The sequence below is a fragment of the Pimephales promelas genome, chromosome 3 (genome assembly GCF_988280905.1).
Source record: "Pimephales promelas chromosome 3, fPimPro1.hap1.1, whole genome shotgun sequence".
In the NCBI taxonomy this organism is placed as follows: domain Eukaryota; kingdom Metazoa; phylum Chordata; class Actinopteri; order Cypriniformes; family Leuciscidae; genus Pimephales; species Pimephales promelas.
Genome location: NC_142771.1, coordinates 44649512 through 44667523, shown reverse-complemented (window position 1 = coordinate 44667523; position 18012 = coordinate 44649512). Strand labels below are relative to the sequence as shown.

Sequence of the window (18012 nt, the reverse complement as noted above, 5' to 3'; positions counted from 1 at the left end):
AACTCAGAGACTATTTCAGGCATTTTGAGGGGGGAAAAAGACAATTCAGGATTTTTGAAACATTTCATTGACTCTTTTTTTTTTTTTTTTTTTAAACAATAAAGCTTACAGCACCTGGTATTCCCAGGCAGTCTCCCATCCAAGTACTAACCAGGCCCAACCCTGCTTAGCTTCCGAGATCAGACGAGTTCGGGCGTTCTCAAGGTGGTATGGCCATAAGCGAAATCTGCTGCCAAAATTGGGCTATTTGAATGGTTAGAACATTAGGGTAGTAAACTATATAAAGCTTACAGCACCTGGTATTCCCAGGCGGTCTCCCATCCAAGTACTAACCAGGCCCGACCCTGCTTAGCTTCCAAGATCAGACGAGTTCGGGCGTTCTCAAGGTGGAATGGCAGTAAGCGAAATCTGCTGCCAAAATTGGGCTATTTGAATGGTTAGAACATTAGGGTAGTAAACTATATAAAGCTTACAGCACCTGGTATTCCCAGGCGGTCTCCCATCCAAGAACTAACCAGGCCCGACCCTGCTTAGCTTCCGAGATCAGACGAGTTCGGGCGTTCTCAAGGTGGAATGGCCGTAAGCGAAAACTGCTGCCAAAATTGGGCTATTTGAATGGTTAGAACATTAGGGTAGTAAACTATATAAAGCTTACAGCACCTGGTATTCCCAGGCGGTCTCCCATCCAAGTACTAAACAGGCCCGACCCTGCTTAGCTTCCGAGATCAGACGAGTTCGGGCGTTCTCAAGGTGGTATGGCCGTAAGCGAAATCTGCTGCCAAAATTGGGCTATTTGAATGGTTAGAACATTAGGGTAGTAAACTATATAAAGCTTACAGCACCTGGTATTCCCAAGCAAATTCCCCTCCAAGTACCTAAGCGATCGTCAGCCGTCCAATGGTTGAGCAGAGCTGAGCAGCGATCAGCCAATGGTTGAGCAGAGCTGAGCAGAGCTGAGCAGCGATCAGCCAATGGTTGAGAAATGCTGAGCAGAGCTCAGCGCTCAACAGACCAATCATTGAGCGACGATCGGAAACCGTCAACTAGCCTGACTCTGCGCGCTATTTTACAAAACTACTTTCTGACGGCCATCTCTATAATTTTTTTGTGAATAGAGTTATTGATGATCGATTGGACTGTTCATTTTTACTCTCAGGTAAATTACGTTTGGTATAATTATGTGCTATTAAGTATTGAATGAAACTCGACGATATATTTTTGGGATAATAATTTGCTTGTATTAAAATAGCTAGGTTTGATTTCCCTGAAATGCGTTTAAAAATGCGACCAGATTATTGATTTTACATGTTGACACCTTGAAGAATATAACTACTAACGTTACTGTGTGGACTCGCAATGGAAAGCTTAAATATGCGTAAGTCAGATGCGTTAGAAATGCATTGAAAATGAATGACTAAATGAATGAGCTAGCTAACTTTACCAATCGTCTGGAGATAGGTTCCTTCAAAAACGTGAACAGTGTGGAGTACAACAAATTCGATGTGTAAATATTAATGATAACCTCATATCGCGATTCGATACGTATCACAATACTGAACTCGATATGAATGATACGATATTATTGCGATACTCCAAGACATAAAAGGTTAAAAAAATGTACTGTTGATTAAAATGCTAAATTAGACATTACATTGTGGGTTTAAATGAATAGGCTTGTACTTGGTGCTTATAACCCAAGGATAATGGTGACACCAGAATAAAGATATTCATGATTCTGAAGCTGAAAATACAGAATTATTATTGTAGACGAATATGCTTGCACTCCGTCACTGACTAGATATAGCCTATTTAAAATAAATGTAAGCCACTTTCAGACATTTGCCATTACCCACAAGTATTTCCCCATTGCATTATTTTACAATATAATTAGCATGATTATACATAGTAGTTTAATGTAGTACTGACACTAAAACTCTGAAAACTTTTTTTTTTGTCCCACACAGTAATTTTGATTTTGGGGGAACTATACATGAGACATATTGTCACTATCCACGATACGTATTTTTGTATTGCGATATTTTGTGGCACAATATAATGTTACACCCCTAGTAAATATGCTTTAGAAGTGTAAACATGTCAACCGCGATTTGCATGCTAAAAACAAAGTGATGAATGAATGGGCTGTTTTGGGTTGACTACTTTTTTACAAGTGCTGTAGGGTCTCTAAAAATGTATTCATGTATGTTATGTATACATAAATATGTTTAAATAAATAAATATATAAAAAAATGTATATACTTAAAATGTATTTAAGCCCTCATCTTCTTTTATTTTTACTCATTTATTCATGTTTTACTGTACCAGATGAAACATGGAGAAGCCTAGACATCGGTGCAGCGTTTGCGACAAAACTTTCACTGTAAAGTCCAACCTGACGAGGCATCTGAAGATCCATACTGTCATCAGGGAGACCTTTGACTGTGATGTCTGCATGAAGAGCTTGAGCACCAAATCATTGCTGGTCAGCCATCAAAGCAACACCAGTACCCCAACGTCATTTTGTACCGGCAAGGAGAAGCCAGGCTGCAGTGTACAGAGGCAGCAAAGTCTGTGGCAGAGACCTCCAGCACCGTTGTTGACCCTGCATGGCTGGATCCCAAGACAGCAGAGGCGGCTGCCAAGAGGTCCGGGGGTGAGCTGTGGAAAGGTCAGCTGGTCATTGTGTTCGGGAAGTACGCCGGTCAGACCTTCAGGTGGCTTCTAGAAAACGATGTCGGCTGGCTGGTGTGGTTGCTGTTCCAGTACTGCCAGCAGGGAGAGCAGAACGAGCTGCTGAAGTGGCAGAAGGAGCGACTGCTCGAGTACGCCAGAGATTTCCCTCCTGTCACATGGCACCTTGACAGGAGGTTGAAGGTAAGATAAACCCAGTTACCTTTTAGACCTGAGTAATTGATGTTAAGCAGTATTAGTAAAAGTATCATTTTATGAGATTATTTTATGGTTGTGTTTTATTTTCTGCAGAAAGAGCAATCAAAGAAAGACCGGGCTCCGTCAACCGTCCCTGACGTCAGCGATGCCGAGTTGTTGGCTGCTGCAGGTATAGTAGCATTATGCTGAAATGAACATGAAATGACTTTGTAGTATGCTGTGGAGCTGCTAGGACATGTGTTTGTGCCACATGAAATTTATCAGTATGTATCGAGCAATGCTGTTGATACATTTTTGTGGTGTTCTCCTCTTCAGAGAGTGTCCTGGACGGGTCCGAGGTGTCGGTCAGCACACAGCTGACCACCTGGGGAGACCTCGCTAGCTCTGTGTACCAGGACGACAGGCCCGGACCCTCGTCTCTCCGAGAGACCTCGGAACCCGGTGGTGTCGTGCTGGAGGGCTGGCAGAAATTCTGGGAGCAGCCGCCTGAATCCGCCCAAGCCCTTGGTATAGCCCCCGCGAACATCAAGTGGTTGAAGACCAACGAGACCTACGGGCTGTTCGAGAGGGCATCCAAGTACAAGAATGTCAGGGGAGAGATGGCCGAGAGGAAGCTCTTTAAGGAGAAGATGGAGTTCCACCCACCCCCACCTCCTATGGCCATCAAGGGAGCTGTGCCCAACATGCTCTCCTTCTTCACCACCCCTGCATTCTTCTGGCGCCCAGTCGGCGTGATGAAGGCATTGATCCGCTGCCCCAACACCAACTGCCCCGCACCGCCAGAGTACTACCTGGAGAAGAGAGGGTACGGCAGCTACGCCAGGCAAGTGTGTGGAATGAACTTCCATTACACCCTGCTGACTGAGAGGTTGATGTGCAAACACTGTCTCAAGCTGAGGGAGGAGCCGAGCCAGGCACACGCGGACGACAGTGACGACGAGGAGGACGGCGCCCACCGTGCCCAGCAGCAGTACACCTGGCTGGCGTACAGTCCAAAAATTCTGATGAACCTCGCCCCGGCCGTCAGAAGCATGTTCCCTGCCATAATCTGCGGCAAGCGTGCTGTGGACAGGAGTGTGGTCACCCTGATGAGTGACCGACTCAACTCTGTCTCAATGAGCAAGGTGCAGAGGCTGCTGCAGCAGAGCCATGACGAGTGGTACGTGGAGCGTCGGGACCTGTACCAGACTCTCCTGTACGATGCCTACAAGTCGGCGGCTGGATCGTCTTCGTCTCAGCAAGGCATCCTGTCGTTTGCCAGAGCAGCCGGCACTCACACCCCTCCCATCGCCCCGTCTCCCCTTCCGTCTGCTCGGGTCCTGAGGCGTGCGCACCTGATCCTGGAGATGGAGAAGATGCCCGTGTACAGGGACCAAATCCTCAGTACAACTGGGGAAATCTTGTGCATCGACGGCACGAGGAAGGTATGTACAGCTTAAAGAACTTGTGATCATATGGAACAGACTGACTCTTGATAAGCACCATGCAATGAATGTTCTGCTTTGTTTTTATAGATTCTCAAGAAGATCTACGGCGATGGCCAGGGCACCATGCAGTACGTCACCAGCGTGCTGAATGAGTGGGGCCAGTTCTTGACCACAGTGGTGGTGGCGTCCGAGTCCGAAGGGTGCAACGCATGCATGGCCAGAGGTTTGGTCGCCCGCTTTCGGCGTGCCAACGCCCCTGCTCCGAAGGTGGTGTACGCAGACAACAACTGCTGTCGGTGAGTTCAATAGCCGTTGAAACCTATGATGAAATGTATAATCCAACATGTAACACACCTAGACAAAATGTCATGATATAATTTTCAGTGACAGCGGTTCGTCGTTCTTGGAAAATCTGTTTGGTGACTGGGTGAAGAGGGGTACCGTTATCAGGCTGGACATCCGCCACTGGCTGCACCGCTGGGACGCCGTAGTGATTAAGCAGAGCCACGCCAAGTACGGGGCTGTCATGAGTGCCATGGCGGGTGCCGTGCTTGCCTACAACAAGCTTGACATGACGCTCCTGATCCAGGCGGTCAGGAACGGTAACCCAGAGCTCTACGGCAGGTACTCTGATGAGGAGATGATGGCCTTCCTCAAGCCTCATCAGATCAGGTCATATGTAAGGCGTATTACCCGGGGGGTTGTGGTAAGTGTGGCTTTCATATTCACATATATTCAACTGATCCAGATCCAACACTCAACGCTGATAATATATCCTATGTGTTACAGGAAACTGCTTTGGTTATAGAGTCCATCCTTGCTGAGTTCCGGGGACCAGCCGGCCTTGACATCGATGGCATTCACCTGTTCAAGTCGCCAGAGGCAGTCGAAGCTCACTGGGCAGTTGCGAGCAAGCACCTCAGTTGCATGCAGGTGGGTTAATGTCTGATTAATAATGTAATTAATGTCTGTGTGTCAAAACCATTCAGACTTGTATATGGCAACATTTCAAAAGGACACCAGAATAAAAAGGACCTTGCAATATGTTGTGTGTTACAGGATCCCCCTAGCATACCGCTGTATGTGTCTGTGAAGGTGGTGGTGATGAACGGCGTCCGACTCAACAAGTACAGGTGTCGACGAGGCAGCAACTCTCTGGAGGGGTTGCACGCCCACCTGGTCAATGCCGTCCCTTCACAGCGATGTGGGATTATGCCATTCCAAGTGAGTGATTAAAACATAAGATATATGTATAAAGCTTTATTGCAGACACGTAAGCAATAAGGTACGAGAGGCTGTGCTGTATCGTGAATAAGTAAGGACTGAAGGGCGTTGTTAGGAGCGAAGCGAAGCATAGGTTTATTGCTTTTATAAAACTTTTATACCACACAATATTAAAGTAAAAAAAAATGTATTTGTGCAGCTTTCATGAAGTTAAATCAATAAAAGCATTCCTTCCGCTAGAAAAAATAGTCCCTGACCGTGAACGACAACGTTCCAATGTGTGATATGCATGCATGAAAGCTCAAATAAAAACAAAAAACCGTTCTCAAACTTTGTCTCATTCTTTTGATTTTTTACAACACAATATTTGTGAAATTTCCTCACACAAATAGGCATGGCTTATCTCTCAGCATGAGAAATTTTTTATTTTTTGTTTATTCCGTTATTTTCTCTCTGCACTAAACTAAATATTTACATAGCATAAATAAAAACACAAGGGCACATATTTTGATAGGTAACAGTTAGGTCTTTAATCTATTTTATTAATGTTATTAATGAACAAGACAAGAGATTACTTTTTATTGTTGTTTATTTAAATTTATTTGAACATCTCTGTTTATTGTGCACGCATTAAATATTTGTCTCATTTCAAAAATTTAAGAATGTCGCTCCAGTGCTTTTTTTGTTTTAAGTTCGGCCTCCAGTAGCTCTGTAGTTGTGGTTGCTAAGGGTGTTGCTAAGGGCGCTGTGATGAATAGAACTGTTGGGTGAAGCGGTCATAGCCGTGTTTTATCGTGAAAAAAGCACAGCTATTGACCAATCAGAATCAAGGATTGGAACCAACTGTTTTATACATTTTCATATAGCACGTCATACAGTATAATTTAAAAAGAAAAGTTTCAATGATAGTTTCAATGATACATTTTATTTCACAGCTCCAGTCATCACTAGTAAACATTGTACACAATAACACTCAAAATGGGAATGTGTTTCAGGTATACTTGGTGTCCTTTGCCATGCAGTGGAACCACCGCATGGCATCGCTCCGTGTCGCTGGTGGTCATGGCCAGCAGACGTCGTGCTTGGACGCGCGGCAGATCCAGCGCATCAACCAGCAGGCCGAGGTTCTCTTCGGCAAGGAGCACGTCCTGGAGCCCAACTTTGCTGCACCGATGCCGGTGCCCGAAGCGTACGAGCACCCAGATGAGGAGGAGCTCCTTGGTGTTGAGTACGCCATGTGCCAGTCCACCAGCTTCACTGCCAGGGACTACTACGTGCAGAAAGGTACAGTACTTGATAACACACTTAAACAATGATGACAAACCTGGTGAAAAAAAAACTATTGTTGTGTAGACATGTTTGTGATTTAGTACAATTACATATTTGCAGTTGAGGAAGAGCAGTCACGTGAGGAGGAGGAGGAGTCGGCTGAGCAGGGAGACGATGAGATGGCGGACGAGGGTCTCGGCATGTCTTCTGATACAGAGGAGGACCCAATAGACAGAGTGTGTGGGAAGCATGTCGTCCTCACCCAGGCAGAACAGGCGGAAGAAGAGGACAGTCCTGCCCTGCAAGACGTGCTGATGAGCCATCGACATCTGCATCTGCCAGGTATAGAGGAAGTGGAGGCACTGGCCTTGCTCCTCCTTGAACTGGCCAACAACAGCGACCACCACCTAGTGCCGGCTGACCTCAGGCATAAGATCGCGGCCGCCGCCAACTCTCTCCACGACCACGACAAGACCGCCGCCCGCTTCGTCAAGCGGTACGAGTCCAGGTGGGGCTACACTTTGTTCGGTCGGTGCCTTGGGGCGGACTCTCCTGAGACCAGAGCAGCCCAGAAGACCAAGTTTGGCTGCATGAGGTACGCTCAGGCGGCACAGGTGACCGAGGACAGTCGCCTGCTCTACCTCCTCCTCAAGATGCTGAAGAACCGAGCGCCGGCCAATCAGCTCACCTCCCCCAGCAAGGTCACGGCTTCTTTGAAGGGACAGTATAAGAGGATTGCAGACCGAGTCCGAGATGACCCCATCCTCGGCGGTCTCGCCATTCCACTGCCCAACTTAAATGCCAAGTCCATCTCGACCTTCGCTGCCAGGGAGGAGAAAAAGGCCAACTACAGGGCGACGGTACTGCCAAAGGTGACGCCTCACCTGAAAGTGCTGTCGGACGCACCGTTCCCGGAAGCTCCTGCGCTACCAACATCCCTCCCGCCGCCAGACCGGCCTTAGGTCCAGTACCAGCACGTTCTTTACAAGGCTGGAAAAAGGCGTGGTGAGAAGCGGAGGTAAGTTGTCATAAGCACTTTCACCTGTTGGCTGTGGAAAGCAAATAGCACACACGTCATATTAATAGTCATAACATGTGTATTTTATATTTCCAGATTATTTGTTGAAGAGCCAGAGCCTGTGCCTCCTGTGAACCGGGCCGTTCAGCCCACAGCGTCTTCCTCCTCCACTCAGCCAAAGCCTGCTGCGCTCACCCACCTCCAGCCAAAGCCTGCTGTGTCTACCTATGGACCACCCCCTGTGTCGGCAGCACCCATACTGCTAGTTCTACCCGCACAGCCACAGGCTCCCTCCGTCCTTTTTCGTGGGCCATCCTGCAGCCAGAGCTTTGTACCTCCTGCACCAACAGTCAAGGCATTCATGCCGAACAAGTCCTTGCGGCCATGTGGGGCTTGCCACGTGCCTAATTGTGGTGGACAGCGGAAGAGGTACACTCCTTCCAAGGACAAAGTGGCGGGAAGCACCCAGAAGATATTTTCCTATTGTCCATCCACTAGGAAATGCACCACCTCAGGGTTTGACAGTGTGGTGTACGACAGCTTTGAACACTTTAAAAGTGTGGTGGATTCAGAGCTGGAAAAGAGGAAAACTGTGTAAATAACCGTGATGCCACTTCTCCTGTGCCATCTGTAGGAGAAAGAGGCTTGTTGTGTTTGTTTGTGTGTTTGTTTGTGTTTTAAAGTTCTTTATGTACAATCTATTTATTTATATAGTTCAAAAATGCACTTTACAGTTTTACTTAAGAATGTTCTTGTGTTTGTTTTTTATTATAATTTATGTTGCTTTTAAAATGCACTTTACAGTTTTACTTAACCCTCTGGGGTCCTAGGTGTTTTTGGGGTCCTTGAGATGTTCTGGCATTTGTGCTATTTTCTGTTGCTTATGGCACAGGTGAAATTAGCAGAAACAGGGCTACCATATTATGTGAGCAACATGTATGTACATGTTTGTATTTTTGAAAGAATATTGTTCATGCATGGTTATTGAAAAAACTAAAACTTACTAATACATACTAAACATATGTTCAAAGTTAGAGGTAGAAACATCTTAAAATCATATACGCTATTACACTATAATAACATCTTAGTTGATAATTCAATATACTTTATTTTTGACAAAACATCCCATATGTAATTAACATATAAACATAAATTGGCGAACAAAAGCTTATTTGATGAGTCATTAGTGTAACGGTCACCAGCTGGAGTGCCCTTTTGAGCCAGCAAAGGGAACTCCAGATAAGACTATTATGACTACAGTCTCGGAGCAGTTTGTAACAATTAGTCTATTTTGCTGTAAAAAAAACTTTATAATCTATCCAAAACTAGTCAACGAAATCTTGTCTAAACATTCATATTTCATCTGTAACATTTCATTTTTATAAAATATTGCAGTTTAATATGTTGCTTATACAAAGACATTTTATTTCAACATATGTCAGTCTATTTTTACTCATCTCAGCAATATAGTTTGGGAAGGCCAAGGCTTCTCTTCAGGAGGACTTCTCTTCCACCAACTTCATTGCTCTGATGTAATATAAAAAGCATAGTTCGCCATGCTAGCAAAACACAGTCAGGAATTTCAGTGTCATCTCTTCAATTACATTCATTTCATTATTTTATTTCATGACAATTTTACCCATCTTTGTGTTTTCCCTTCAGCTGCTTTGAAACAATCTGTATTGTATAAAGCGCAATATAAATAAAGTTGGCTTGACTTACTGTGTTATAATTCCTTGATCACTGGATCTGCTTTGGAAACTAAATCTAAACCAATTTTCTTTGATTTCTAGCGAAAACCAAAGAGATTATGTTGAATTAAAAGTGCAGTCATATTTACACCACAAGAGGGCAGCATACACCAGAATATTGCAGTCTTCTCAATAGCTGTCTGTGTGTGTAAACATGCAGTTAGGCAAATGGACTAGAAGAGGTTAGGGTGTTAACAGTTCTTGACAATATTTCTATATTTCAGTATAACCAAATACTTCAGTTTGCACCATATTCAAAGAAATGCAATTAGTGTACACAGTGTCCCAAATGCCATAACAGTAGCGGTCTCTGGGAATGCCCATTCATCTCAGATGCGTTTGTGAGAAGCTGTATATAAGTGGAAGGTTACAGCTGCACCACTCACGTGTTTACTGTGCACATTACTCTCGTCATTTCTGGAGAATTCAGATGTTTTTTAAAACTTTACTGATGAGAAACTACTTATGAATAAATTGTGGGTAAATCGCTTAAAGTGTTCTGGCAAGTTTACAATGTACCCTCAAATGCTTTTGATTATCACATGCTTGTACTCTCAATGCTGATTATTTTATATGCAGTACGCATAAAATCATAAAATGCATAAAATGCAGTACGCATCATTATTATAGATTTTTTTATTATTAATTATTATAGAAATAAAAACCTCTGAAATCAAAATCACTTGCTCTCCCCTCAAACACATAGAAGTTTAGTACATACACGTTTGTGTATTGGTGTTGACGCAGAAGAATGCATTTTTGGGATTTCAAAAATATTAAACATGCCATGAATTATAGGACGCAGGAAGCATTAAAGCAATAGAACAATAGAGACTTTAAATCACACTTCTGCCATTGTTTAGGGATTTTTTCCTCTTCAGCCTTTGTCATGTTTTTAATGATGCGCATTAGTGAATTGTAGTGTTTGGTGTAATAGAGCTGCTGTTCAGCTGTGAGCTGCTGGTTATCTGTCGGCTGCTGGAAGGTCCGGGTGTTTGGTGTGTTATCAGAGACCCAGGGCCGTGTTCACCGGAGGGAGTGTGTGTGCTGGAGGGAGTGTGTGTGCTGACGCAGGACACTTCGATAAGCTACTCTGATATACTCTGAACTAAAAACAGTAAACACAACTAAGAGAAACATTCAAATGTCTACACTTGGTTTAAATACAGAAATGCATTTAAAAATGTAGTTGTTGAAATGTAAATAAAGTAGAGATTTATGGACACTTTAATGATTTTAGATTTGTAAGTAAAAATCTAAGTTTTTATTTTGAGGTTAAAAGAATAAATAAAATGATGAGACACTTTTTTTAAAATTAGGCAACTAAATTACAAAACACAAATTAGTTGGATGGCCTCTTTGAATAATTATGTGTGCTCTGACAACTAAATCATCAAATGTTTCTATTTCCCTTAATAACACATTGGCTGATGCATGATCATCCCGACCAGGGGCCTCATTTATAAAACTTTGCGTAGGATTTGCGTCAGAATTGGCGTACGGATGAAAAACATAGGACGTGCGTACGCACAGAAATATTCGGATTTATAAAACCGTGCGCACACACATCCTACGCATTTTTCCCTTAATAAATCACAATCAATTCTAAATATAGCGCAGCTTTTGCGGCTTCATGTCACGCCCATAGTTGCCCATAAATAGTTCGTGAAACGCCCACAAATTATTCATCGATGGCGAAATCATGTTAAACACAGAGAGGAAATAAAAAAACTAAACTTCAGTCAATGTGAAGTAGAAGTTATCGTTGGCGAGGTGGAAAAGAGGAGAAAAATGTTGTTTGGAGGGCACAGTGTGCATTACTGATGCCAAAAAGCCACTTGAGGGGCAAAAGGTTGCAGACGCCGTAAATGCTGTAGTAATGAGAGGTGGCCAAGGAGTTGGGCGAAATCAAGACTGTCCTAACTGAAATAAACTGCACAATGAGGGAATTCTTGAATACATAATATATTTTTCCACACATTTTGTTGTGAAGATGATGCGTTTACTCCGAATCCTTCCATTTGCCACATCTTCTAAAGCGCGATATCAGCTTTTGTGCGTCATTACCAGGGGTGTAAAGTAACGAATTACAAATACTCACGTTACTGTAATTAAGTAGTTTTTTTCAGAAATTGTACTTTTTTGAGTAAGTTTAAAATTGTGTAATTTTAGTTTTACTTGAGTACATTTTAAGTGATGTATCGGTACTTTTTCTCCGCTATTTTCCTTCTGTTTGTGGCCGTTACTCGTTACATGCTTGTTTTAATTTTATTTTTTATCCATCAACGTGATTGGATCGAGTAATCGGTCTCGTGACTGTCATCAATTCAAATTAAGCATAGAAAACTTACCGCCTATTCTTCCTGCTCGTGACTGCTGTGGAAGTGCATTCTTCACGCATCAATTCAATCCAGATATCAGCGTCTTCCTCTAATATGCTAAGGTACATTTCACATTTCTGCTTAATATGATATTTATATAGGCTGGCCTGTCTACATGGCCAAACATTTGGTCTGAGGTTGGGGGAATTGCGAGACGAGTTCATAATGCGGTGAATTCCCGCTCCCATTTCCTTCACTATAGAGACGTGCGTCACGATCTGTGCACTGCCGCGTCTCGCTCTCGCCATGCCGCCAGATTCAGAATCAGTGCACCATGTCGTTAACTTGAACTGCATTACTTAATAAGAAATTAGCACAGCTCGTTAATAAACAGCTTTTTTTTTATTGTTCCATTATATGATCCGTCTTCATTTGTGCACTTTTAGCAAAAACATTTTTCATGCTGAACTTTTTTTTTGTGGATGCTGCTGATAAAACAGCTTCGCCGAGACTTCAGAGAGTGTGTTTGTTTCTTTTGTAAAAGTTTCCTGGATATAACTTCCCTATTTAATGCACGATTTTCCTTACAAATTATATTAACATTACAGTGTGAGTAAATGTAGCTGTGTAAAATGTAAGGGATGATGCCACCCTTCTAGAACAATGCATTTACGTTTAAATTGCAACATATTTATTAATAGCATGGAATAAAAGTGTGTAATTATTAGTGTTAGCTCACTATCTTAGCCTTTTTCAGTGCATTAGTTGAGGTAATCTGATAATATTAGTGATTCTCATTGATCAAAACACTAACATTGGTACCGTTTTGGAGAGAAATTGGGTATTTTTTTTTATTTTATTTAACCCATCTCTTGGTGTGTGATGCTGAACTATCATATACGTTTCTAAAGGTTTTTGAATTCTTTGCACAGTTATGAATATTGATATTTTATGTGCAACAATAACATGCTCAGGCCCAGTGGCTTTTCGCCTAATTTTAAATGCTTTTTCCCCCAAATAATATGATTTAAATGGTGATGAGTGTACTGATTTGATGCATTTTAAAAAGATGGATGATAGATATTCTTCAATCTTTCTTACAAAGAACAAAATATAATGTGAATTCCAGTATGTGCATTTTTTTTAATTTATAAATTGTAGTGCGCAGTGTTTATTATAAGGGTCAGAATCCGCACCTCAGCAGGCTACTCACTACTCTTGAGTACTTTTAAATAAGCTACTTTTTTACTCTTACTCAAGTAGTTTTTTGGACAAGTACTTTTTACTCTACTCACACTACATTTTTTGGAATGTAATGGTACTTTTACTTGAGTATGTTTTTTCAGTACTCTTTCCACCACTGGTCATTACGCATTGTGATGGGGCATATTTTATTTCCATTTAGTTGCATCTGACAACAGATGCCGGTTATAATCTATAGCTTTCTCAATGGTTGAGACATACGTCATACGTTATTTTTATCAAAAATAAAACAAACTATAGGCATATGCATGAATACCATGATTCCGTAGCTGATGAAGACATTTTTACTATGAAAACAACTTTCCCCAGTGGACAAATAACACATCTATCTATATATCTATCTATCTATCTATCTCTCCCTAATTATCGATCCATCTGACTGACTAGGCCTACACAGCAAAATCCCCAGTGTACATATATACACTCTCGGTGTACATATAGGTCCAACTCCAGGGTGTTAAAAATAAACACTGAAGCAGTGTTGAAGTTAATGAGATAATTAAGTGATTAATTTAGTGATGATTGGCCAGTAGTGGTGATAATATCATAATATGTGATCAGTAGGCGCGTTTCCATTATAGATTTGCGCAAAACCTTTGCAATATTTTCTAAATGTCGATAAAAAAACTATTGCGAAATGTCGGTGTTTCCATTGACCAATGTTATACGACTAAAACGTCTCTCGCGATAAGTCATTCCAACAATCATGGCAACGGACGTTGGTAGATTTATAGTCTATATCACAGACACCGCACTACACATATTATTATTAATGGAAGGAGACGTGGTGTGTTATCCAACCATTAATGGCAGGGAAAGACACGGAGTTCCTGAGTGTTTCTCACTCATTTCTGCTCCGAGGTCTTGATTGTGGCATTTCTTTGAGTCCTGTAGGCTATTCCGGTAATAATTGTTTCTTTTATGGATTTAATAAAGAATTCTGTCTCATATTATGTCCAAACGGTCAGTGTACTTGGTCCGTGTACTTTTTCGTTCATTCATTATTCAATTTTGGAGGTCACATGGGAAACGAAAAATAAGTGATATATGATTTTTCCACTTCTGTATCATTTTTAAATGGAAGTGAATGTCATGTTTTCATCTGTTTTAGGGATTGAAAATGAAACACTGAACCACTGAACAAAAGAAAAAATAATTTACAAAAAAAGCCATTCTGAATCGCGTGGGTCTATTTTTGACATATATTTTGGTTGACCCGGTGGGTTGGGAATTGCTTTGGATGGTTTTGTTTTGATATTGTCATCTGGATGACATGGCGTCTTTGGAGGCATATTCCGAGACAATTTGTGACATGTTGCGAAGGCATGCGACGCATGCAGATATTGCACAGCACCTTACAGAGATTGGCGCAGGACGTCGCTGCTCTGTAATGAGTGTTCGACGATTTTGTAAAGTTCACAACTTCAAGTGAGTAGTATCTGATGCACAGTTGGAAATTGAAACAAGTTTCTTAATCATCTTCAATTTTTTTAGGCTGGCCCAACATTTGGTCAAAAGTTTATGACTGGTTACCTGGCGACCAAAGGGATTATTGCTGCAGAAAATCAGATTGGTGGAGTCCTGCGCGGGATGGCGAGACCCTACCATGAAATGAGATGCAAGATGTGCTATTGCACATGACTATTGCATGAAAGAAAGGAATAAGCATTTGCAACTGCACTATCAACTTCCTACTGCACTCTCGCTTGTGCCTCCTGCACCAAGCACTTTATGGACTGGTTCACTACATTTTGTGTTTTTTCTAATATGCATGTATGTTGTCTATGTTAACTGGGTGTGTTAATGTCATGTGTGATATGTTTGAGCACACCAGGACAAATTTCCATTAACCGCTGTTGAAATGGTTATAGTAAAACGAGAACTACTTAGAGCTGTATTGTGGCCTGTATAAGCAAATCCATTTAACACTTGTCCTTCATTTCAAATTACAGGGCCTGCGGAACTTAAATCCAGTGCCATACTATGCTGCCTATATGGGGCATAAACTCCATTTAGTAGAGTTGAGCCGGATACTCGGCTGAAACGAGTATCCGGTACGGATAAAGCACTTTTGTCGAGTACGAATATTATACGAGTAATACGAGTCAATATCTGTGCTCGGATAAAAAAAAAAAAAAGTTATGTTGAGATTAAGGCTGAGCGATATATCAATATAAAAATATATATATATTTTTAAATGTGATATGTAATTAAACCATATTGCATACCGATAGGCTATTCAGGTTTGCGCTGTGATCCTTGCTCCAAGCAAGCTGCTGAGTGCTGAACCAGAGCTCTCTGCACTTCTCCCCGCGCCCCAGCCACTCCTTTTCCACTTTGCGTGCTTGATTAAAGCATGTTATGTTATGAAATAAAGTCTTTCACCTCAGCAAAACGGACTTTCTGTCCTGTCACCCGTTATACTGTAACGTTAGTCGTAGCGCACACTCAATTGCACGCGCAAATGCGGCTGCGCGCGCTGGATCGCCTCTGTATAAAGTGCAAAAGAAACTATACGAGCATGCAACACCGTTACGTTGTAAATTACACGAAATAAAAGCAATGCAGTTATGATTTTCATTCTATTCACCAGAGCAGTTTCCATGTTTCATAAACAGTTCTTGTTAGTATTGTGTATTATTCACTATTCACCATAGTAACTGTCGTTTCTATATTAACCCCTTAATGCCCCTATTTTTCTTTGTGTTATTTTTTATATTTTTTTAAATGACTGTAATGGCTCATACCAACGTTGTATTAACAAAATAAATAAACCAATTAATAAATCACAATTACAATTCCAAGGGAATAATCTGCAATGAAGATTTTTGTCATAGCTAATCATGCAGCCCTAAGGTGAAGAAACCTGTTTATTATTTATTCATTTGGTTTGGCAAATGTTCAAGTTTCAATAAAACTATACTTGTGACATGTCATATTTGGCTTTGACTGAACATTTGCTCTCACTTTGCAGAAAAAATATTGGGATATATTTTGTATATCGAAATTCAGCCTAAATATATTGGGATATGACTTTTGGTCCATATCACCCAGCCGTAGTTGAGATGAATACTCTTGTTCATTACATTTTACTTCATAATTGCAGCCACATGTGTTGTATTCATTGTTGCAAAACTTGTTTTGTAGTTCGTTTGTTATCGTGATCAAAACCATTGATCTGAAGCTCAATGCTGATGCTGTCATGTAAATAGTTTTATTTCTTATCAGCAAAAAATAAAGCAATTTCAGATCAACCCATATCAATTGCATGCTTAAAATAACATACCGGTTAAAGCCCCGCCCATTTCAAGACTACCCGACCCACTTCCGGGTTTAGGCCCCGCCCAGTCCGAGTACAGATACAGATACAGATAATTCATATGGTTAACACAGATACAGATACAGATACAGATAATGCTGTACTCGCTCATCCCTACCATTTAGACCAAAACGAGAAACTTGCAATGTTTGGAGTGACACACGTGTTGGCCATAGATGGATTTTCTAGCAAAGTTGTGGCACATGCAACAGTGCCAGTAAAGAATAACCTCATTATTTATGAGAACGTTTACAGGTAGGCAATTTGTTCCATTCACATTTGTTAATGTAATGCAGTTTTGCTAAAATGTAGCCATACTAATTAGCAACCCTAAATAGTGCTAAAAAATGATACATGTCCTCTACCCACACTTTGCATTTCCACCATATTTCATGGTAATATTGGCTGTAGTTTTAAGCCTACTTGAAATCAATCAACCTATGTAAAACATAGCTTGATCTTATGCCCAAGAATGTTTACTGTGAATACAGCTCAACTCTGATCTCTTTCATGTCTTTACAATTCAAGGTCTGCTGTGGTAAACTATGGAATGTGGGATCAGGTGCGTGTTGACCACGGCAAGGAATTCTACTTGGCACTCTTCATCCAGGAAATTCTTGCGTCCCACAGACATTGTCAGGACAAACCACCCTACTACCAAAGTACGTCAACAAAGGTAAAAAAAAACTAAATAAAAAGAAAGAAAGAAAGGAGTATGCAGACATTTCAGAAACATTTACACATGTAGTTGTTGTGGACTGGGCTTTGGTTACATTTAGTTATTTAATTGATACTTTTATCCAGTTAACTTAACCGAGAACTAATATTCAAGCTACAATTCAACAAAAGAACTCCTGGACATGGACTGCAACGTCAGCAGATACTGTGTGTCTAACCTGACTAGACAACTGTCTGAACTGGGCATGAAGAGAGTAATTGACAGTTGGAATGCACACAGAATTCCAGGTATGGTGAAAACAGTTACAGAAAAGAAAAATCATAAACTTTCCTCAGTTGCGTTGTATTTTATTGTAACAAATTTTATTACAGGAAAAGGAATACCCAATCAACTAGCAAGAAATGGGTGTCTGAAAAAAGTCCCAGAGGGGCTACTACCTCACGCGCCTGACGCAGCTGACCTTTATGCAGAGGAATTGGGAAACCCCTCAACAAGAGTCTCCTCCTTTGGAGCAGACCCTCTCCAAAGTGAAGAGAAGCTGAACGTTGAACATCTTTTTGGGCAAACATACCCTGATATGTCATATATGTCATATGAGATTTTAAACCTTTTCAAGATGCATTGATCCACCTTGACTAAACTTGACTAAATCTCACATATAGTACAACTATGCATGTACAGCATTCATAGCTGTATAATAAGGGGATAATGTATAGAACGACAGTCATTACTGGGAAAACCGAACCAGACCCTGGCACGACGTGGAGGTGTCTTGCTTCGTACTGAAGGGACTTATTTTATCAATAATGACTGCCGTTCTATACATAATTCCCTTACTATACAGCTACTTGA

General features: G+C 41.5%; 1 protein-coding gene, 3 non-coding genes and 4 pseudogenes across 4 annotated transcripts; 4 read left to right on the top strand and 4 right to left on the bottom strand.

Annotated features, from left to right (window-relative positions):
- Window positions 1-102: 102 nt before the first annotated feature.
- LOC120466490 (5S ribosomal RNA) lies at window positions 103-221 on the bottom strand. Its single transcript, XR_005619853.2, has one exon. It is a non-coding gene; the product is annotated as a 5S ribosomal RNA (ribosomal RNA).
- Window positions 222-284: 63 nt separating this feature from the next.
- Window positions 285-403, bottom strand: LOC148982123 (5S ribosomal RNA; annotated as a pseudogene).
- A 63-nt stretch (window positions 404-466) lies between these two features.
- LOC120466005 (5S ribosomal RNA) lies at window positions 467-585 on the bottom strand. The gene has a single exon (XR_005619403.2). It is a non-coding gene; the product is annotated as a 5S ribosomal RNA (ribosomal RNA).
- Window positions 586-648: 63 nt separating this feature from the next.
- On the bottom strand, window positions 649-767 carry LOC120466088 (5S ribosomal RNA). Its single transcript, XR_005619486.2, has one exon. It is a non-coding gene; the product is annotated as a 5S ribosomal RNA (ribosomal RNA).
- Window positions 768-2332: 1565 nt separating this feature from the next.
- On the top strand, window positions 2333-3762 carry LOC148982122 (uncharacterized; annotated as a pseudogene).
- On the top strand, window positions 3762-5124 carry LOC148982121 (uncharacterized). The gene is made up of 3 exons (XM_089128058.1): window positions 3762-4313; window positions 4404-4612; window positions 4701-5124. Exons 1-3 carry the CDS (start codon window positions 3762-3764, stop codon window positions 5122-5124), a joined length of 1185 nt encoding a protein of 394 aa, XP_088984184.1.
- Window positions 5125-5243: 119 nt separating this feature from the next.
- On the top strand, window positions 5244-8425 carry LOC148982120 (uncharacterized; annotated as a pseudogene).
- A 6010-nt stretch (window positions 8426-14435) lies between these two features.
- On the top strand, window positions 14436-17785 carry LOC148982119 (uncharacterized; annotated as a pseudogene).
- The last annotated feature ends 227 nt before the right edge of the window (window positions 17786-18012 follow it).